This window comes from Mauremys mutica, chromosome 2 (assembly GCF_020497125.1).
Source record: "Mauremys mutica isolate MM-2020 ecotype Southern chromosome 2, ASM2049712v1, whole genome shotgun sequence".
Taxonomy (NCBI): Eukaryota; Metazoa; Chordata; order Testudines; family Geoemydidae; genus Mauremys; species Mauremys mutica.
In genome coordinates, this window is record NC_059073.1 from 104165946 (window position 1) to 104189981 (window position 24036).

The 24036-nt window shown below is 41.8% G+C and overlaps 1 protein-coding gene across 4 annotated transcripts in view; it reads left to right on the forward strand.

Annotated features, from left to right (window-relative positions):
- ZNF236 (zinc finger protein 236) overlaps positions 1–24036 on the forward strand; it is a 193443-nt gene that overhangs the window by 131810 nt on the left and 37597 nt on the right. For all 4 annotated transcript variants that reach the window (XM_045006346.1, XM_045006348.1, XM_045006345.1 and 1 more), the window contains 4 exons: positions 343–522; positions 5766–5921; positions 16602–16789; positions 20910–21041. In XM_045006346.1, the coding sequence (XP_044862281.1) occupies positions 343–522; positions 5766–5921; positions 16602–16789; positions 20910–21041 (656 nt within the window). The remainder of the gene's footprint in view (positions 1–342; positions 523–5765; positions 5922–16601; positions 16790–20909; positions 21042–24036) is intronic.

A 24036-nucleotide genomic window follows, 5' to 3' on the forward strand; every position in this document is an offset into this window, starting at 1 on the left:
GGTTTTAGAATTGTACTAAAACTATAGCTGTCATTAGCTGTCCAGCTACAATAAAATAAGCTTGTCATTGTATCTTGCAGAGTTGTATTTTTATATAATTATAGCTGTGTACTATAACTTGCAGCACAAAGACTGGTTACCAAAAAGATCTAAAAGTTTGGGAAAGTAAAGATTGGTTATCAACAACATCTTATTCAAAATACAACTTTAAACAGTTTAGTATTGTTGTAAAGGCCAAGATTTTATTGGTTGTTTACAAATATTTTTTTAAAGATCTGTATTAATTATACAAAAAAAGTACTGTCATGTATTTTTTTTTCCCCCTCCCAACTTATATTTTAGGTGCACAAGATCTCTCTCAAGTGATGACCTCACAGGGTATGGTGTCCACTTCGAATGGTCAGCATGAGATAACATTGACCATAAATAACTCAAGTTTGAGTCAAGTTCTAGCTCATGCTGCTGGTTCCACCACTACAAACTCATCAGGAAGCCCACAAGAAATTACCCTCACCATATCTGGTTAGTATTTTTATCACTGGTCAATCATTCTTAGTTCCCATCCAAAATGCTAGCTATACAATAACATTTGCTGGATAACTTTATTAGAGGGTGAAATCATTTGTTTCCACTGCCTGCAAGTTTAGCCTAAGGCTATATCTACACTATAGACCTCTGCTGGCTTAGCTATGTTGTCAGGGATGTAAAGAATGTCATCCCTGACTGACATAGCTATGCTGGAGAAAGTCCCTAGCATAGTTGCAGCTCTACTGGCCAAAGCTGTGCCTTCACTGATGAATCTTGTTTTGTTTGTGTGGGCTGGTTTTACTATACTTACACCTAGTATGGCTTTGCTGGTATAGCTGTGTGTATGCTAGAAGTGCTTTGCTGGGATAATATACTGTACACCGTTACTCGTAAAGCACTCCTAGTGCAGACATGGCTTTAGTTTGAAGTATTTTAGATTCTCCAAGGCTAAAGATAGCTTTCACGAATCTTTTTTTTTTTTTTTTAATGGTGAATAGCATTGCTTTGATGATGGTCATATTAGACTCTGTCCCCTCCTTTATTATATTACTATAGCTATTTTGCTTTTTCAGTCTCTGGGTATGTCTGCATTTCAAGCTGGAGGGAAAAAAATGTTCTTCTACTGGCCTGGAAATACGTATCTCAAACCAACAAGCCTTGCTGCCTAGATAAGATTTCTTCCTCTAGGACAATGTTCTTAAGTTTGTGGACAAGTTACCAGAGGAGGCCAGTATTGGAAGAGGGTAACCTGCTGGCTTGGACTTCGCTACAGGCTGCTTTGGATGGTCCAGACTCTGCAGCCCAGAGCCAGAGCATCTGTAATAACAGTGTATTGGTGTTCGTGCTTCAATCATCGGGTCTTCCACAGGAGGTCCAAGAGACTATTCAGAATCTTCTTTCTGAGGCACCAACCATCGTCTTCACAGTCTCAAGGACTCCATGGTTATGTCTGAAAGCTTTGGGGATTTATACTCCACTCCCTAAAAAGAAGCAATTCCATCGTCAGTCATTCCAGTACTACGCATCCTTTATGGTTACGCAACCTGTCTAGGAGGAAAGGGAAAAGTCATCAGAGCAGATGCCACCATCCTCACTTTTTTGTCTTCAATAAGCTCTTCTAGACAGCCTGGAAATGCCAAGCAATCTGTTTGACTGCCTTGTTGAGGATAGCTTCCAAGTTTGCCTGACACCAGTTCCTATCCCTGTTTTTTCCAACAGGTTATCCTAGCTTGTACCCATATTACCACAGATCAATAGGTCCTAAGCAGTGTGGAGTTAGGCTACATCGTCCAGTTTTTTTCTATACCTCACTCCCGTCCGTCCCCCCAATCCCTCTTCCGGGATTACTCTCATGAGGAGGTCCACCTGTTGGGAGGTCCAGGCTCTCCTGTTGGGAGCTATAGAAGAGGTCCCTTCTCTCCACAGAAGGGAAAGAGTTTTATTCATTCTGCATTCAAATTCCAGAGTCAAAAGGAGGTTGTAGACTCGTATTAGAACTGCCAAGAGCTGAACAAAATATATAAAGAAAACAAAATTTTGCATGGTGACCCTAGCATCCATTATTCCCTTCCAGGGGACTAGTACGCTGCCCTTGAGTTGAGACACACATTCCCATGTGGCTATCCATCAAAGCCACATGCGATTTGTAAGATTTATGGTAAATAACTTCCATTATCAGGCCACAGTCCTGCCTTTTGACCTATCTGTGGCCCCTAGAGTATTTACAAAATACATGGGGATGGTGGTTGCATTCCTAAGGAAAACAGGAGTGCAAGTATTTCCATATCTGGATGACAGATTGGTGAGAGGTCTCTCCAAGAGCCAGGTAGAATTCCATGTGTCCAAGATCCAGTCCATCTTTAGAGTTGTGGGACTGCTTATCAATGAAGACAAATTAGTCTTTCTCCTGTTCAGAGAATATTGTTTATAGGAGTAGTCTTGGATTCTACTGTAGCCAGAACTTTCTTCCCGCAAACCAGATTCCAGACGATGTTAGTCATTGTATTGGACCTGAAGGTCCATATAGTCACAACTGTAAGGAACTGCCTCAGACTACTGTATCACATGGCCTCATGTACATATGTGGTTCAGCATGCCAAAAGTTATTTTAAGGAAGTTGCATCGGTGAGTGATTTCAATGTACTCTACAACTTATCACTAGATATGCTGGTTCGAATGACCATAGGAATTGTAGCCACCACGAATTGGTGGATGGATCCAACAAATGTATATATTGGAGTTCTGTTCATGTCTGCACAACCATATTGACTCTGGTTACAGACACTTCTCTTGGTTGGGAGCCCACCTGAGGAATCTACAGACTCAAGGTCTTTGATCTCATTAAGATTTAGCTGTCCAAAAACATAAGAGAGTTGAGTCATTCATCTTGCCTGTCAGGCTTTTCTCTCCACATCAAGAAAAAGACTCTTCTTGTCCTTATGGACAACACAGCAGCAATGTTGTATGTGAACTGACAGGAAGGGGCCAGATCAGATCATCAAGAGATGATACAACTTTAGAGTTTTGTATCACCAACATGATTCACCTCAGTGTCCCACGTTGGTGTTCAGTACAGTCTGGCAGACTCCTTGAGCAAATCTTCCACAGAGATCATGAGTAGTCTCTCTGTCCAGATCTAGTAAGACTGATTTTTCAAACCTGGGGTGTTCCTCGCATATTCCTGTTTGCAACTTATCACAACAGGAAATTTTTTTGGTTCTAGAGCAGATCACATTCAAGGGTCTCTGAGAGAAGCTTTCTTATTACTCTGGAAAGACAAGCTAATGTATGCTTACCCTCTGGTTTTGCTCCCTACCAGAGTGTTGCTTAGAATCAAGCAGGATCATGCTTGTGAGATCCTCATAGCACTGATGTGGGCTTGCCAGCATTGGTTCTCCAGTCTGTTGAGCCTCTCAACTAGGGCTTCTTTTACACTTCCTCCAGAACCAGACCAAATCGCACAGGACTGTGGTCACTCACTTCATCCCAACCCAGATGCTCTTCATCTTGTGGCCTGGATGCTTCATGATTAACATCTCAGGAGTTCTGTTCAAAGGATGTACAAAACATCCTCCTGAATAGCAGAAAGCTTTCTGCTATGTACAATTACCTTTTTAAGTTCTCCTTAAGTTCCTTGTAGTCACAGCAGAAAGGAGGTTCACCAGACTGGGCTTCTGTATAGCTTGTTCTGGACTATTTTATTTCACCTGAAACAGCATTAGAGCTATCTATTCACCTAGCAGCTGTCTTCACTTTCCACCCTCCAGTTGCTCATCACTTGGTTTTCTCCAATCCAATGTCACTCAAATTCTTAAAGGGACTGGAGTGGTTATAACCCCAAGCAGAGGATCCTGTCCCTCTTGGGACTGAAATCTGGTGTTAACAAAGTGTATGGGTCCACTTTTTGAACCGCTGCTTACCTGTTTGTTACTTCTGTTAGTGAAAGTAGCTTTTTTTGATGGCGGTTAACTCTGTGAGAAGGGTGCTAGAGTTACAAGCCTCGGTAGCTGGCCCACCTTATACAGTATTTTACAAGGGCAATCTATACTTAGTCTACATCTGAAAATTCTGACAAAATTAGTCTCTCACTTCTAATTAATCAAGCAATATACTAACCAAATTTCTTTCCTAAACCCTATTCTCATAAGAGTGAGGAGAGACTGCATACTCCATGAGGGCATTAGCTTTTTACTTGGACAGGACTAGACCATTTAGGTAGTCATCACAAGTGTTTGTGGCATTTGAAGACAGGATGAAGGTTCTTCCGGTCTCAACTCAGAGAAACTCGTCATGAATCTCTTCCTGTATAAGAATGTGCTACAATATTACCAGTGTAACAGATCTGGTGCCTGTACAAGACATTTGTAGAGCTGCAACTTGGTCATTAGTGTGTTCCTTTGCACCTCATTATGCCGTATCAACATTCCAGAGATGATGCCAAACTTGGATGAATAGTCCTCCCATTATTGTTCAGGTAGACTCCGATCCCACTTCCAAACTGAACTGCTTGTGTGTCACGTGAAGTAGAATGGACATGTGCAATCACTTGAAGAAGAAAAAATAGTTACTAACCTGTTGTTTAACTGTTGCTCTTTGAGAAGCATGCACATATCCATTCCATGATGCCCATCCCCTTCCCCTTTATATTGGAGTCTGTCCAGTAAAAAGGAACTAAGCATTGTTGAGGACGGCTCCATCCTTTGGGGACCAGTGGTGTAAACTTTTTCATCTGGCAGGCGCCAGACAACGAGCCACGGAGGACCGTGGTGGCGGACGAGCATCCGCCGAAATTCTGCCGACAAGCAGCAATGTCAATCAGCGGCATTTCGGCAGCGACACCTCTGGATGATGCAGCTTGGCGGCGGCATTTTGGCGGATGCTCGGCCACCAGCCAGTACGCGGGCGCACTTAGACGCCTCGGCGGGCACCATGGCACCCACAGGCACCATGTTGGGGACCCCTGCTTCATACCATGCACTGCAGTATGAGGCAACAGGGGGCACATGCGCCACCCTGATGGGTCTCACTAAGGGGAAAATCTCCAGCTGTGGTGCACTGGGCACACAGACCTGTAGCGGAATGACCATGAGCACCATATCTTGAAGAACAACAGTTACAGAACAGGTTAGTTCCTGTTTTATCAAAGGACAGATTTTCAACAATTAAGCTCTGGATCCGGGTACTGGGTCTCATGGCTTCATTAGTACATTTCATGGGCCTAACTAAATGAGACTTCAAGTTTGCTCATGAATATCTAAATATTAGTGAGGTCAGTAGTTAAGTGTACAAAAATTTGTCTGCCTGGTATCTGAAAATCTTCACTTGTGCAAACCAATTTATTTATGTTCACAGGCACTAATGAACTGTCTCTTCATTTTCTGATGATATTTCACCTTTCTGTAAATCAGTTTCGTAATATAGATTTATTTCAATTACATTTTAATAAATTGAGGAAACTTGCACATTTAGCTGGAATTGTCTTGTGTTTTTGATATGTAATAAAACACTTGATACTGCTCCTTTTAAAAATATTCCTACAGTAGTGGAGTATACTTTAAAAAAATCCACAATTTCATAATCTTCCTTACTAATAATGCCCCAAGTACAAAATTAATCCTTTTGATTGGATGTACTATTTGTCCTAGTACTGTTTAATGAGAACTTGTTTGAACTAAGTACATTAGCAGAAAAATTGCTTTCTGGAGTTTCCAGATGTCATAGAAGAATTTCTCTTTTAGGTCAAGATCTTATTCAGCATAATTCTTCTGGAAGTAATGAGTTGAATGGGAGTTTACGACTGACAACACCATCAATTAGCAATCAATCAACAGGTGCTACGTTAACTATAAGCAATGATCAACTTCTGTCTCAGGGTACATCACTGAACGCTTCAGGTAAGCACTAATTGATTTCATAAGAGAAATAACTTTCTGTGTGGAAAAATAGTTGCTGGGCCAGTTCAGTAAATCTAAAATGTTAAATTCATTTAGTTCTCTGATTACAAAGCTCAAGATTTTGTTTGTTCTCTCACCTGACTCACTCATGTTCATCCCCACAGGACAGGGAGCAAGGGAGAACAAGGGAGTGCATCTAAAACTGTTGCACTGAGATAGTTAAAGGAATAATGCACAGAGGTTTCCTATTAAATTGGAGGCGTTAGGGAACCTGTCATGTGGCCAAGGAACAGTGATAAAAGGGTCATGATTCAAATTTCCCATAGGACTTATCACATTGTTTTGTAAATATGAAGCAGTTCATACTTCATACTCCTATAAGAAAAGTGAAATTTACTGACTGTTTCTGGTGTGGCAGGTCCCTGTTGCTTTCCTTTCCCCTGGTGGATGCAGGTCCTTTGTAATTATAAGCAGGCAGTTCTTCTTTGAGAGCATCCTTCTGGGTGCTCCACTTGAAATACACATGCACCTTCCATTGGCGATTGTTGACAGCAGTGCTGTTTGGCTTGCGCATGCGCCCTACCCATCCTTGTTGCGACAGATGAACTGTCCTCAATTCCTTCTCAGCCGCTGTGGCCAGAGGCAGAGAGTTCAATAGTATTCGCTTGTGCAGATGCCTGCCTCTTAGTTGCTTTTTTAGTTTTATTTTTATAGTTAATCATTTTATTTCTTTTGGGATCTTTCCCACTAGCCGAGGCTTTGGCCTCTTGCTGCCTCCACTTCCCTTTGCACAGGGGTGTCCATTTTCAGAAGCCTTTTATGTTTTGGGGCATGCTTACATCCCCAGGCTTTAAAATGTTACCTCACTTGCTTGGAGTCCTTCCCAGTTAATGACAGCCACTCCCACTGAATCCGCTGCCTTGAGAATACACATGTGCTCTCAAAGTGCAAAATCTGCACTAGTTTTAAGAGCCACTGTAGGGAGATTAAACTTCACCTCTTCATGATGGAGTGCTCCCATCATCTGGCTTCAGGTCCAGGCCCAGAGACTCCCCACCAATACAGTGGCCTCCAAGTGACCATATTGCCCCATCAGCCTCCGGTAGACCTGCAAGTGAGGTGGGAAAGATTTCTATGAAAAGGAGTACTAAAACTCCTTAGAAAGAGCATAGTTCTAAGAGATCTGCTGTACTTGCGACCCCATGCCCCTTAAAGGCTTCCAAGAAGGTTCAAGAGATCTCAGTACCAAAGGTTCTAAGTTGCAGTCCTTGAGCTCATTTAAATCACATGGTACCCAATGATTGGTACTGAAGCCTCTGGTACCATCGAAGCATGACTGAAGTACTAGAGACTGTAGGGACTCCTCACTGAAGAAGTTGGTATTGCCTGCAGCATTTGCTGTGTCTTTGGTACCCAGCGAATATCAACGCTGCTGGCACTGCCCTTAGTACAGCAGGCCTCTTTGTCCACAGCCCATCAGGTTCCTGTGCAACCTCACCCAGGACCACAGGAGTTCAGATTTTCCAGGTATTTTTGTCTCCAATGAACTTGCATCTCCTTTATTAAGCTCAGTTAGACTCCTGGTATGGCATCCTCTGCTGTCTCTAGTACCTCACCTATCACCTGTACTGCATGATTTCCATGTGTCCATACATACATACATACAAACAGATCATCATTCCTCCTTCATCTGCTCCTCCATTAAACTTTTCAGATGAGAGCTCTCAGATGTTCAAATTTCTGTTCAAGTTCTTATGATTATCTGTCTAGACCACACTGTCTGGAACATGCTACATTGAGGGATACTTCACGGCTCGTGCAGCTTCGCCTTCCTTAGCACCGTCCTTAGTATGACAATCCTGGATGCCTGTCTCATTCCCTTATGTGCCTTCGTTTCCAATGGCCATATTGGGACCCTTGGGCTGCATACTGCCAACAATTCTCCAAGGCACCCAGCGCTCACAGGGTATGTCAGGGACTTCATTCCCTGATTCCCTCCATTCTCCAACAGCAATCCCCACCTCATGAGGAAACATTAGAAAAACAGGAGAGTTGATGAGGAGGCTACTCTGACAAATATTTCCAGATCCTCCCTGGATGAAGCTATTATGCTCCTTCCATGTCCTGTGGATAACTTCAGTTTCAAGGCTTGATGAAAAGAATGGCAGCCACTCTTCAGATATCCCTGGAAGAAGTCTAGTAGACTCAACCTAAATTGTTGGACATCCTTGCTATGCGATCTTCATCATGGGTGGCCCTCCCCATAAACGAGACATTGTTAAACCCACTAAGACAATTTGGCAGGTCCCTGCTACTGCCACCTCACTTCTGTCCCCCTTCCCCGCCCTCCCCCGACATTCTAATAGCTAAGAGGGCAGACAAAAAGTATTAAGTTCCAGCTGGTGGTTCAGAATTTTTATTTTCCCACCCATCCCCTAACTCATTGGTTATGGATGCAGTGAATGAACGACGCAGGCAGCACCATTTGAAGACCGTCTTATGATAAGGCTAATGTTCCATGAGCTCATAGATATTTTGGTCAGAATCGCTATTCAGTTGCCATCCTGCCACCCTGTAGTTTGGAACTTAGGGATCAGTTTCAGGCAGTTGTTGCAGAAGGGCATCTATCCAGAACAGCTTTACAGCCCTCTCTCGATGCCACTGGCAAGTGCTGTTAAATCCATCTCCACAGCTCTAATCGTGTGTCAAGTGTCATGGTTGCAATCCTCTGGAATTCCGTGTGAAGTCTGGAACATTGTAGAGGACCTTTCCTTTGATCATCTGAAATTATTTTTCAAGTTCTCTGATAAGTCTCTGCATTCTCTGAAGGACTCAGGGCAACCTTTCATTTGCTGGGCATAAATACACTTGCAAACAAGAGGAGATTTAGTCAGGCTCAGGCAGCGTAGAGATCCTGATCAGCTCAGTTTCCCACATATCACAGCACCTCAGAAGCACCTAAAAAGAAACCCTGAATGCAGAGGGGGAAATTCTTAACTGCTGCACCTGGATTGACTCAGTAGCCACCATCAACAAAGTGTTTGTTTTGACGCCTTGGTCGAGAGTCACAAACATCTCCGTGATCCAGATTTGCTGCTGTACTATTCTGCCCTTTCCTTCCTCCCAACTTCTGGGGATTGTCTCCCATTTCTGAACCTCATGCAAGCAGATTTCTTCTGATAGATGGCTCTTAGAGGTTATAACATTGGGCAACTTCATTCTCTTGCATTCCCTGCCTCTCTTCCTGGTCCCTTTTCAGGAATCCAGCTCATGAACCTCTCCTGACACGAGAGGTTCTCTCCCTTCACCACATAGGAGCCATGGAACAAGTTCCGACTTAACATAGAGGAAGAGATCTATTCCAATTACTTTCTGATTTCCAAAAAGAAGAGTAGGTGGAAGCCAATTCTAGATCTCAGCATGCTGAATACCTTCATCACGGTACAGAGATTCATGATGGTAACACTAGCTGCTATCATTCCATCCCTAGATTCAGGAGACTGTTTTGTGACCCTTGACCTTCAGGACATGTACTTTCATGTCACAATACAGCTCTCTCACAAGAGAGCCTTACACTTTATCATAGGTCAGGACCACTGTCAGTATTGAGTCGTCCTTTGCAGCCCATCTGCTCTGCACCCAGCGTGTTTACAAAAGTTATGATGGTATTTGCCTCAGAGCTTTGCCAATGGAGAGTAATTTGTTACCTCTATTTTAATAGCTTTCTTTACAGCAATTTGTACTTCAACATAGGAACACCCCTTGAGAAGCCAGCTATGTCTTTCTTCCACATGCTTCACCTTCACCTCGGTACTGCAAAATGGACCCCTCTTACTTCTATGGAGGATGGAGTTCATAGGGGCCACTCTCGATGCCATGACATCCATAGCCTGCCTACCAGAGGGCAGGTCTTTCACTCTGACATACTTAATAGCTCAAGTCCAAATAAGCCCCTACACCATTGCCAGATCATGCCTGCAGCTCTTTGGGCATGTGGCAGTGTGTACATTGTCACGTTACATGCCTGCTTACATATACCCTGCTTCAAAGCCTGGCTCAAGACAGTTTATACCCTCCCAGCAGAGAGAGTTTGAACAAGTTGCTCTTTATTCCCAGCCATGTGCTAGTCTTTCTTGAATGGTGGAAGAATACTGACAAGGTATGCTCAGGGATTCCCTTCAGTTATCCGCCTCCTGTCACAATAGTTTTGGATGCATTCACCTGAGAATGGGAGACTCCTCTATGGGACCATGTTATCCCATGCAGATAGTCCGCCCAGGAGTTTACATATCAACTTTCTGGAGCTCAGGGCAGTACAATCTGCTTACCAGAAGGTCATTCTGTTTGTCTAATGACAAACAGGGTCAGTATGTACAACATAAATCAACCAGGGGTTGAGATCCCGTTCTCTGTGCTCTGAGGCTCTCGGGTAATAGAACTGGTGTATAGTCCACCATACCTGTATCTCAACAGGTTATTTTTACAGCTGCCAAAACACTATTGCTGATGACCTCAGCCAACACTTCACTTCAGATCACAAGTGGGAACTTGAGAGATCCATACTAAAGCAGATTTTCCTTACCTGGCATCTTCCAAACAATAGACCTTTTTTCCAGTACTGCCAACCGCATATGTGCAAAATTCTGTTCGAGAAGGTGTCTCAGTCACCATTCCCTGGGGACACGCTTTTTCCTTTCCTGGTCAAAGAGTCTCCTATATACCTTCCCCTCCAATGCTGCTAATCTTCAGCGTTCTACACAAATAGGACAAAGCCATGGTAATTTTGATTGCATCAACCTGGCCAAGACAGGTATAGTTTCCTTCCCTTCTTTATCTCTTTTCCCAGCCAGCCATCACTTAGGATTTGGGGAACATTTGTCACCCCAGCTTGGTTGCTCTCTGGCTCAAGACTTGGTACCTAGATGGCTTTCGGGATTAGAACTCTCCTGTTCCAGAGAGGATCAAGAAGTCTTTTTGAACAGCAGAAAATAATCTACAATAACTCCTCACTTAACGTTGTAGTCATGTTCCTGAAAAATACGACGTTAAGCGAATCCAATTTCCCCATAAGAACTAATGTAAATGGGGGGGTTAAGTTCCAGGGACATTTTTTTCACCAGACAAAAGACTCTCTCTCTCTCTCACACACACACACACTTAAACAAATCATTTAATACTGTACACAGCAGTGAAGTTTGGTGGAGGTGGTGGAATCAGAAGGTGAGATATTTCCCAGGGAATGCCTTAGTGCTAATTGATGAACTAGCACTCGGCTGAGCCCCAGCTGTTAAGGCAGCACAAATGGAGGGAAGGGAGAGAGCATGGCCGACAGAGACATGCACCCTATGAGAGACCGAGAGATGCATATTGCCCCTTTAAGTATGCTGACCCCATTCTAAGTACATTGCCTTTTTAAGTAGATCAGCAAATTGAGACAGCAGCTGCTGCCAGCAAGCTCTCTCTGTCCTGAGCCCTGTCGTGTTCCAGATGTCCCTGCTCTATAGAGATGGGGGGAGGGGGACACCATGACATTAGCCCCCCTCTTAGCTCTCCCCCTGCACAACAAGCAGGAGGCTCCCGGGAACAGCTCCAAGGCAGAGGGCAGGAGCAGCACATTGCAGTCGGAGGAGGGACAGCTGAACTGCTGGCAATTGATAGCCTGCTGGGCAGCTGCCGCACAGGGAACTTAGCGAGCGGGGAGCTGATAGAGGGGCAGCCATCCACCCTGGTTCCAAGCCCCCACCAGCTAGTTGCATTGGGCTGCTCTTTCTGTAAGCAGTGGACAAAGCAGGCGGTTGCCAAACAACATTACAAGGGAGCATTGTGCAACTTTAAATGAGCATGTTCTCTAATTGATCAGCAGCGTAACAATGAAACAATGTTAAATGGGATGACTTTAAGTGAGGATTTACTGTACCATGAATTACCTTCAGAAATGGAAGCGATTTTACCACTGACGCACTTACCATCAGCTCTCTCCTGTTGATTCTCCATCTTGGAGATTTTGGAATACCTATTCACTCTGAAGAAAGGAGGTCTCTTGTTAAGTTCCATTCAAGTCCACCTAGCAGTCATCACAGAATTTAATTCTCCTGTGGAAGGTTTTTCAGTATTTGCTCGTCCTTCAGCTTCCAGATTCGTCGAAGTGTTATCAACTCTCTTCCTAAGTGTGAACATGGGGTTTGAATTTAGTTCTTAATTTTCTAATGAAATCTCCCTTAGAGCCATTAGCTTCTTGTGTGCTTTGTGCCAGGGTCAGGCCAGATGGCTACAGGAGAGTGTTAGAAGGCATATATATTAGTCCCAGATTAAGTAGATCCCTTTTCTCTGGGTAAGGTAACGGGCAGTTCCAAAATAATCGGGAATTTGCTGGAACCAACTAAGGCAGGCAGGCTAATTAGGACACCTGGAGCCAATTAAGAAGAAACTGCTAGAATCAATTAGGACAGGTTAGCTAATCAGGGCACCTGAGTTAAAAAGGACCTCACTTCAGTTTGTAGTGTGCATGAGAGGAGCTGGGAGCAAGAGGCACTAGGAGCTGAGTGAGAAGACGTATTGCTGGAAGACTGAGGAGTACAATCATTATCAGACACCAGGAGAAAGGTCCTGTAGTGATGATAAAGAAGGTGTTGGGAGGAGGCCATGGGGAAGTAGCCCAGGGAGTTGTAGCTGTCACGCAGCTGTACCAGGAGGCACTCTAGACAGCAGCAGTCCATGGGCCCTGGGCTGGAATCTGGAGTGGAGAGTGGGCCCGGGTTCCCCCCAAACCTTCCAACTCCTGATCAGACACAGAAGGAATTGACCTAGACTGTGGCTTCTACCAGAGGGGAAGGTCTCTGGGCTGTTTCCTGACCCACATGGTGAATCTCTGAGGTGATCCAATCCACCAATAAGCGCAGGACCCACCAAGGTAGAGGAGGAACTTTGTCACAGCTTCTAAATCTTTCCATGAAAATGTTTTTTGGCAAATACCGCTTGTAACTGTGCCCCAGTGAGTCACAAATGAGAGTGCCAAATTCAGGACAAACTGTTGAGAAATAGGGCAAACACACCCCAAAACTGGTGGTTATTCTTCCACAAGATATACTAGACCAGTAACAGAAGTAAACTGATGTTTCACCACAACGTCTAACAAGTCAGAAAAACAGTCTCCTTAGGTGTTCCAGTCCTTGTATCACCACCAAAAACACTAGACTTAATGATGAGTGGTTATTTAAAACCAATTTAATCAACAAAGGGTTCTTCTGATCCCAAAGGACCAGCCACATTGACCTAGGTCAATATATACACCTCTACCTCGATATAATGTGACCCGATCTAACATGAATTCGGATATAACGTGGTAAAGCACCACTCCGGGGGAGGGGGAGGGGGCAGGGCTGCGCACTCCGGTGGATCAAAGCAAGTTCAATATAACACGTTTCACCTATAACACGGTAAGATTTTTTTGGCTCCCGAGGACAGCGTTATAGTGGGGTAGAGGTGTAACTTACTCAGTAATCATTCAGTTGCCAGTCCTTTAGTATCTAATATCTAAAGGTTTATTTATAAAAAAAAGAAAGAAAGGTGAGAGTTAAGTGGTTAAAGGAATCAAATACATACAATAATTACAAGGTTCTTGGATCAGGCTTGTAGCAGTGATGGAATAAAGTGCTGTCTTGTTAAGTCTCTGGTTGTTTCCAGATCATTGGAAGGTCCTCAGTCCTTTTGTTAGAATGCTCCCGTGAGTATAAATCTATAGTCCAGAGATTTAGACTAGGAAAGAGACAAAATGGAGATGTCTCCAGGGCCTTTCATAGCTTTTGCCATGTGGAGGGAAACCCATTTTTTCAAACAAAGCCAGTTTGTGGAAAAATGCAGGTAACAAGATGGAGTTTGGAGTCACATGGGCAAGTCACATGTCCATGCCTGCTTTGCTTAGTCATAGCAGAGGCCATTACTCCTACCCTAGTTAGAATGTTCACAGGAAAGTCTATTAAGTAGATAAGTGTCTTCCATGGTTCATTGTGAGTTATGTTCTTTGTTGGGCCATTCAACTTGGATAGTTCCTTCACAGTGTGCTAGCTAAATAACTTTTGGTGCTACCACAGGAGCAAACATTTGAAATACAGGTACATAGTTAATATTCATAACTTCAGATACAAAAATGATGCATGCATACAAATAGGATATTCATATTCAGGAAATCATAACTTTTCCATAGACATATTACATAATTACTGTGGTGGTTCAGGTCTATACTACTCTCCAAGTCGGTGGTGCGCATCCTCAACAGGAGTACTTTCATTGACCTAAGAGGGGCAGTCTGTGGAGCTGAGAGCCTGGGCTCTCAGTTTTGCTCACTGCTTGCTACCAGGAGCCTGGCTGCCCCACAGGCTCCTGGCTCCCCACTCACCATCAGCTGTCCTCCCCCTCACACTCTTGGTTCCTTGCTCCCTGCTGGGATCCTGGTGGCCCTGCCTGGGCTCTCGCCTCCCTGCCGGAAGCAGGGAAGCCGTCTGGGCTCTTGCCTCCCCACTCCCTAGTGGGAGCGGGGCAGCCCCCCAGACTCCCAGCAGGGAGCCTAGGTGCAGCTGGGTTCCCATCTGGGAGCCAGAGCAGCACCCACGCTCTTGGTGTGGAGTGGGGAGCCCAGATTCTGGGGGCAGCTTGGCTCTGTGTGGGGAGCTCGGGCAGCAGCCCAGCTGGGACATGGAAACGTGAAATTGACAAGAATAACAGCCAATAGTTGTGGAGGAGGAGTTATGATGTTGGTGTAGTAGGGCACTTACATCAGTGGGAGCAAGGCTGTAGTGTGTACACTTACGTAGTTAGGTTGACATAAACCAGTTTGTCAACCTCACTGTAGTGTAGACCAGGGCTGAGACTATGCATATCTTATACAGACAGAGCTAAATGAACAGTAGTGTTCTCCCAGATACTTTCTAAATAGGTTTCCATCTTCATCCTCTCCTGATATACAGCTGCTAATGGGCAGTGTCCAACTAGGGTAATAGTCCACTTTATTACATTTCAGTCTATGTCCATTGCCATACTGAAAGATGTTCCTGTTGCAGAAATCTACAAAGCTGCTACACGGGCATACTTTCTCAACACATTAGGCCTTGGTGCATGCCTCTAGAACAGATGCTACATTTGGTTCTGCAGTTCTAGGCTGGGTTCTGAAGTGCCCATCTCCTTCAGAGGGTACTGCTCGAGAGTCACCTCAAGTAGAGCATGCATAGGGATACTAGTTGAAGAAAAAGGAGAAGTTACTTACTTCGTACAGTAACTGGAGTTCTTCAAGATGTCTCCCTATGGGTGTTCTACTACCCGCCCTCCTTTCCCCTCAGCTGCAGAGTCTCTTCTGTGGTAGAAAAGAACTTGAGGATAGTTTGTCAATCAGTCCTAAGTATCCCCAGTACAGGGCACGAAGATGGCTAAGGTGCATACATGCACTGAAGGAGCACTGCTGCTGAAAATCTCCAATCAAATGTGCAAGGTGCATGTGTACACCTCCAGTGGAGCCCTGCATTGTTGGGGGGCTCATTATACAAGGTAAGTAACATCTCCTTTTGCCTTAGTGTCTGAACTGGCTCTGAATAGTTGTAAATGAATTAATTAGATTTAGATGGTGGGCAGTGCAGCTTTTAGATTATTCCAATATTTTCTGAACACTCTGTCATGGAGCGTTCATTGGTGTTACATCAGGATAAAGGTCTATACCATACAGGGCTGAACTTTCTCAGTAAATCTAAGGTCTAAAACTTCATGAACAAAGTAATCTTTCTGTTAACAATAGTAGGTATTAAAACATAATTCTGTGCACTGCAGACTAATAAGTAGTACCTGTGCCTCATACTGTTCAGGAAGGTGGCAGCCAATAGAATGTTTTCAGCCTTGAGGATGACTTTCTCATATCCTCAGTTATTTCAGATTCAAAATAAATTGGTTCATGACTAGGCAGCTTGTTTATATAGATGGTGTTGGAGCTACCTGGTGGCTATTTCAAGCCACTAAATTTCTATTATTTTCATATGCTGTAATGTGTTCTAATGTAGGTTTATATTTTTGGGGCCCTGTTCTGCAAACAGATGCATTAACTAATCTGTTTACAGAATTATATTATTATTTTATTATTTTTATATTAGAGTGGACACATCTCACCATGATATCTGAGCCTTTTATACAGAAAAATAAGATCTGCCTCTGCTCTTGCTATCCTAATGTTTGGTCACTTTTACTGGTTTTTGTTTTGTGGTGGAATTTTCTTTCTTTGTGTTTCTTTAAATTTTGTTGACATCTTGGCTTCTGGTGTAAGTAGACTTTTGAAAAAGGTGAGTTTTTCCTCTGAGTTCTGAAGGTGATCAGATGAAGACACATTCTAATCTCCTGTGGTAGGGTGTTCCATAGTGTTTACCTAACATTGAAAACTTGTCTTCAGTTATACTGCTTGTTATGGACCCATGTCCATGCAGCACAGTGCAAAGCTCTCACAGAAATAAATTGTTTTTCTTGTTGTTTGCCACCTGTCTGACTAAAAGAGGAGAAAGATCTGCAGTAGTGCCACCAAGTCTTAGTAAAGAATTAGCAAGCAAGAAATTATCACTCAAGTTATTCACCTAAAATAAAGTAGCCCTGTAGTTAGGATTGAGGCTTATGTTTCTTTTTTTAATGTTGCTCATACTTTATTTTTTGCAGAACTTAATACGTCAAGTGGAAATCTTCCTTCAACACCACCCATGTCTCAATCCACAGTTTCTGCTCAGAACTTAGTAATGTCTTCGTCAGGAGTTGGAGGAGATGGTAGTGTTACCTTGACCTTGGCTGATACTCAGGGCATGTTATCTAGTGGTCTTGATTCAGTTACACTTAATATCACTTCACAGGTTAGTGCAATTTACTGTTCTGCTCTTCTGGTAGAGTAATAGTACAATCTCAAGGGACTGGAGTATCTGAATGTTTTTTCAGAAAGTAATTTTTACCACTTACGCACAGTAGATGAAGATGCAATTAATATTTTTGCTGCTAACAGTATGCACATTGTTGCCTAGAACCATTACAAAATGTCTTACGTGGAGCTGCAGCTTATGCCGCCTCATGCTCCCATGGGAAGGCATGAAGGCGGGAGTTCCCGTGACTCTCCCTGAGTTTCCTCTTACTGCCCGTGGCAGCAAAATGGAACCAATCTTTATAACAGCTTTTAGTTCTTTAATTTTCAACTGCATATCCCTGTCCAGATTGAATTTCTTTGATTTGATCCCCTTATACAACACTCTATCCCCATTCCCCCTGATCCCCCCAGGACATACCCCTCTATACAAAGACCTCAAGATGGTGGAGTCAAAACCTCTAGGCTTCAAGCCTGGTGCATCCTTTGACAGACTAATTTTTTTTAAAGATGGACACAGCAGTTGCCTGTTTTTGTGGTGTATAATTCATCCAAGCAGCAGGTGCTTGGTTTGCCTTTCGTTCTCTACTCATCTTAAAGGTCAAGATATGTGAGCCTGAAGCTCCATCTTTTAGAACAGTCTGAGAGTGACATGAGACCTAGAAGATCTAGGCTCGAGTACCCCCATACTGGTCAAATTTGCACCATCCAGCGCTCCATCAAGCAGGCAGGTAATGCCAAGATGACAGCAAAAAAGACTGCACCAAGCAAACGGGTGTCACTGACAGTATCTACACTGTCACCAACTGCAGTATTGAACCTATCAAAACTTTTGATATTGAAGATGATGCCATTTTTGATAAATTGTATGGTCAGTTGGTCAAGAGACTAAATAACCAATGTCAGTCAAATTTATTAATATGGTACAGGAAGAAGGTTCTATCTGACACCAATCTTCAAAAAAGAGCTGTCCTATACGGCAGTGTTACATTCACCTTATACAGAAGGTGTGCTCTCCAAAGTTCTACTTCTAAAGCAATCTTTTTATAACCTACTTGATTACCAGTAAAAGGAACCGTATTCCTCATTTGAAACTAGGTTCAACCAATTAGCTTTTTATCTTGTTTTTCTGGTACCATGGTGTGCCGCTTATTTTTGTTCTGAACACACTGTGCATTCTAGGTCATGATGGATCCTTATCTTTATTATGGGTATAGTATCAGAGGGGTAGCCGTGTTGGTCTGGATCTGTAAAAGCAGCAAAGAGTCCTTATAGACTAACAGACGTTTTGGAGCATGAGCTTTCGTGGGTGAATACCCACTTCGTTGGATGCATGTAGTGGAAATTTCCAGGGGCAGGTATATATATGCAAGCAAGAAGCAGGCTAGAGATAACGAGGTTAGTTCAATCAGGGAGGATGAGGCCCTCTTCTAGCAACTGAGGTGTGAAAACCAAGGGAGGAGAAACTGGTTTTGTAGTTGGCAAGCCATTCACAGTCTTTGTTTAATCCTGAGCTGATGGTGTCAAATTTGCAGAACAAAAAGGAGCGCTGCTGAATACAGCACAGGCAACATAGTTGGCCTGCTTCAGAAATGTGCTGATCTCAGAGATTTTCAAAGCAATACGTGGAGTAACTCTGATCTTTTTAAAAATATGCACTTGACATGATAGCCAGGGAAGACACCAAAAGTGGGATTGCAATCTTTGGTTAGGGCAGTGTATAGAATACAGGTACTACATGTGTAGCTACATGCTGCAGTGAAAGGCAGGCTCTGTTCACACCTGACACTGCAGGGTATAGCTACACATGACAGTGAGAGGCTCCAGCAGCAGATCACTGTCTGAGCTGTTCCCTGCTACCTCCTCGCTGCCATAGCCTTTCACGGTGGTGGAGAAAGGCTGAGGCAATGGGAGAATAAAAATAGCAGTGCAGACATGGGAAGCACTGCTTGGGCACGTACCGAGTTGTGTAGGCTATATATCTTGGCTGTGTAGGTAGGGCACTCTGCTCACCTAAGCCATGCATTGCCATCTATGCTGCTACTTACACCCATGCTAGATGGGTCTTCTTTACACACCATCATAAGTGTAGATATAGCTTTTGATTGTGTGGTTTATTACTCCCACCATCCAAGGAGGAGACTGCTTGCTAGTCACTTACAGTGACACACATTGTACTTGAAGAGAAAAGAATGGTTACTTACCTTACAGTAACTGTGGTTCTTTGAGATGATGTAATCAGTGTGGTCCCGTGATCAACCCTCCATCCCCATTTTTCGGAGTAGTCTGCAATGTGGGCTTTGAATTGCAAAGGAACTGAGGAAGTGTCCTGACCCCTCCGCCATATATCCCTCAGATGGGAGCACAAGGATGCCTGTGCAACCCTCATATTGAGTATAATCTGGTCTGGTGTGTGTCAGTTGCATGCACACCTACAGTGAGATTGACACTGTCTACATTCTGTCAAAGAGTCTCAGTTGCTGTAAGGCAAGAAACTTCTTTCCATGTGTTGTAGGATATACAACTCTGCTCCTTGCTCCTATCCTCCTTGTAACACTGCTGTACAAGAGAAAGTTCACTGGGTTTGTAAAAGTGATTTCTACTTAATCAAAATTAGACAAATTAGTCACAATACAAGAACACATTTTTGAAATTTTAACAGTAAATCCCAGTGGCCTCTTCCATTTCATGTCCAGTTAGGAAAATTAGTAGGAGAAACACCAGTGTGAGATAGTGATGGAAGACAAAATATGTAAAGGTTCACAGTGTACCTTCCTCTAGGAGCAAGTATTTGTGAATGTGAATAAACCTATAGAGACTTAAATAAGATATTTATTTTCATCTTGAAAATGCTGGTGCATAGTAATCAGTGACTTTAGGTCCAGGCCTCCAAAATATTTTGTAACGTGGACCAGACTTTTAGTATGTTGTCTTGTGAACCTGTTGTCCATCCATTTGTGACCACATAATTTCTGTGTCAATACACCTGTTTATTTTGTGGAAAATAATAGGAGCGTATTTATTATAGTTGGTAGCTATCTTTTTAAAATAAATTAGCTGCTGGAAAAAGCACTGCACGCCAGCACTATGTGACCATCTGGCTCTCCAACACTATCTGCATGTGGTTCATGAGCCATGGTTTAGGAACCTTTCCAATATGTCAACAGAGCTAAAGGTGCATTAGCAAGTAGTATGAAGAAAAAATCCCTATTTCTTCACATTAAAAAGGACTTCAGTGGTTGGTAGCAAAGCAGAACCATCTGCACATTTAGCAATAACTTACCTCTTCATATAATTTTTAGCTGAATTACATTTTTTGTCCTTGAAAGTTAGATGTTAATATCACTGACTACATTTAGGTGTTGTACATAGGCCAAGTGTACAGCCAGCTCCTCTGTGATTGACATTTCCCTTCAATCTTAATATGTGAAAACCACTGCTGGCTTCTGTCTTTGCTGAACTAGGACTAAGTTGTTTGCTTATTTATTTTCCATGGATTAGGGGAGTGTGAGCGCGCACACACACACACACACACACACACACACACACACACACACACACACACACACACACACACACATTATGATTAAACATAGTGAAACAAAGTCTGTGGAGGCGACTACATTCCCAGATATCCCCCAATCTCTTCAGTTTTGCATGAAAAATATTTATCTTGAGTTGGAAAAATAAAAATGGTGGGCTTACCACACAACTTATAAATGTATATCTGGCATGATATACCATGCAAATGGTATATCAAAATATGTAATGATATAATGTATTATACCATTGGTCTGGTGACTTCCTGCTATGTGGAGGTGGCAGTAATACATTGTGGTTTAATTTCAGATAATGTGACACTTTAAGATATGTGGATTTAGCAGAGTTGATATGCTTATTTGGATATATTTTTAACCCCCATTGGCCTGAAAGCGCTAGGTTTTTTTTAATGATTTGTTCAAACTGATGTTTGAAGTAATCTTTTTAAAAGAGTAGTCTTGAATGATAGAAGGAGTTTCTATTTAATCCCATTTTATAATTCTTTTAGGATTACTGGTTAATTATGACAATTGACTGTGCTTGTAAATACAATCACTTGAATAATTTTATTTTGATAGGGTCAGCAATTCCCTGCTTTACTCACAGATTCTAGTCTCTCCAGCCAAAGCGGTTCGGGCTCACAGCAAGTCATACTGGTGAGCCATGCACCACATTCAGCATCTACAAACTCTGATGAAATAACATATCAGGTAGATGTAGTTTATTTGTGTACTTTTATGTATAAAAACATGACTTTAATCAGATATGAAAATGATCTGTTTATCCTGAAGCAGAGAGTTTCATATAATTTTTTAACTTTATCTTAAAGTAGCTTATTATGGAGGCTGTAGCTTTATAGTTAAGACTATGTTGATTTTGCACTTAAAGCAGGGATTCAGGCTCTTCGTTAACTATGAAAAAATACCTGATATCTTCTTGATAAGTACAGCACTTTTTGAGTATAGAATAAATTTTATGAGCATTTCCAAGTAAATCTATTAACTAGTTCAGGCTTTAAAATGGCTCCTTAAAGAAAGTTGGCACTCCAAGCTCGTCCCCTTCCCAGATCTTCCCCCTCCAACCTCCTCAGTGATTTTAATAACAGAATAATACAGACTCTCCAAACTTTGCATATACTTGAAACTTGCTTAAATCTTGTGCATGTATTACATTTTGAAGAATTTTTCAAAGATTAATTAGCAAGTTTTCTATCAAGGCTGAATTTAATCATATATGGAACCACAACCATGAAAATACCTTACTCATAATAGTGTGATAATTGTATGACATCAGTACAAGGCAAGTTAAGGTTTAGTATCTATGCGTTGCCGATTCATTAAGTTTAATCTTAACTCTTAATTTCCTGGCTTTATAATGATCGGTTTTGGGAGAATTACAACATCCCTATAATGTACTGACTATGAATAACTGTCATGTATTCTCATCCATAACTTCCATCTTGCCATTGCTTTTGTCTTAGAATTCATATAGACTTAGATTTTTAATATTGCAGGTGGCAAGAAACATAATTTATGCATGTAGTTTCTGCAGTTCCATGCATAATCACTGCTGCAAGGTGCATAAATTATGGTCTAAATTTGATTTTGAATATTTGTAGTGTCCAAAATTCTGTTTTAAAAATGGATGCTTTCAAAATACAAATATATATCTCCTTTTACTCGTCGTCTTTTCAAACTAATCCTAGCCTTTTCAATGTATGCATGATTTCCGCCATCGCAGTGTGTCAAATAACTTTCACTGCCCTTTTCCCTTATCATGTCTCTTCTGAGATGAGGTGACCAATTTGAACACACTAGTAAAGGTCACACTGTAACAGCAATTTGCCTATTGGGTATAATACTTTTCCCTATTTCCCTTTTCATTCAGGTTACAGTAGCATCATGTTTGTTTTTATTTAACCATTGCTGACATCTTGGTATTGCTGCCCACACTTCAATCTTTTTCTGTGAGGTTACAACTAATTTAGGACCCATTAGTGTATATTTACAGTTTAAACTATTCTTTTCAATGTGCTTTACATTGCACTTGACTTTAGTAAACTTAATCTACCATTTCTGTTTTCTAGTTTAGTTCTTATTGAAATTCTATAAATCTTCTTTTGCCATGACTATCCTAAATAATTTCATATACATTAATATGTGCTGTGTCATGTTTGAGTCAATTATCTCATTCTAGAAATTACTGAATTTTAAAATGAGTTCTCAAGCAGCCTCAAGTTATTTCCTTTTAAAAAAAAGTGGGACAAAATTCTTAAAAATGCCTAAGTAACTTCAGCACTTAAATCCAATTGAATTTTAATTGGACTTAGGCACTTTTAACCATTTCACTTGTAGGCTCCTAAGTGCCTAAATCCCTTTTGAAAATGGGCTTTCAACCTCTCTGTCATTAAAACTTTTGAAAATTTTACTTGTGCTGAAGAAATAAAAGAAATAGAAAAGATCCTGTGACTTGTACAATCTACAGGTTTATGGACACGTCGTGCCCTCATTTCCAAATCCTTTAAAAAATTGTGAATTCTGTTTGGTAAAAGGTGCGTCACTTTCTAACTCTGCTTTTGAGCAAGTGGTCTTTGCTAAAGAAAGGATAGAAACAGACTACACCAGAACTTTGTGTATCTTCATACGTCTGATACACATGTATGCTTGGAATTGCCATTGAATGTACACAAAATATCTAATCACCGGTGTTCTTTCTTTTCCAGAACATAAAGACATGTATTGGTCAAGGTTAAAAATCCATTTCTATTACATAAATGCCTTTTTACTGAATTCTTCTAAGTGAGGCCTTACTCTCCTCCTCCTTATTTTGAAGTATGACAGGGTCATTCCCTCTTACCTCACTTATTGCTCATAGCCATTGGGGGTGGGGGATCACTCTCGCTAAATTAGTTATTTCTTGTATAAATCATGCAAGCCAGAGACCTGTGGGAAAAAATCTGTTAGGTAAAAATAGACAAATAGATGGATATTGTTATCAAATAGATGACACATTAATTTTCCTAATATTCATAAGTATCAGTTTTTATTCTTCATTGATAAACCTGAATCTCCTTGGTTACTCTATAAAAGGCAATTAACTTTTTCTCCCTTGCTAACTTGTGCTAACCTTCTATACACTTAAGAAATCTTAAAAATCATCTTACCATTTGGGGAATAGACTACCTGCATTCAAGAAACTGGACAGAGAACAAGCTTTTCATATTGTAATTAGCTTTGGTGCAATCCTTTTTTGTTTTGTTTTGTTTTTATTTATTTATTAATAGAATGAAGTACTTACTCACTTGCTTAATTTTAAGCACTTGAGTAGTCCCACAGGTATTAGTGATACAACTTATGGGCTTAATGTTAAGCATGTGAGTAAACGTTTGCAAAATTGAGGGCTTATTATGAGAACATTCGTGGTACTTGACACATTAATCCAGAAAACATCACAGAAAATGTTTATTCTGGCGCACATCATCTCCCCTTATATGTGAAAAATAGGGTTTGTGGCTTTGTCTAGATGAGGAAACTTCAGTGGTTGAGTTTAGGTCCCGATTATTTAAAATGTTTTAGCTAACCCAGACCTAATGTCGACCTCTTCTTTAGTCTAGACACAGGTTAGCACCTTTTACTTTGGTTTAGCAGATTCAGTTTCAATCTAGAATTTCTTCTACGGACTAAACAAACTGAGTCTGGCATTTAC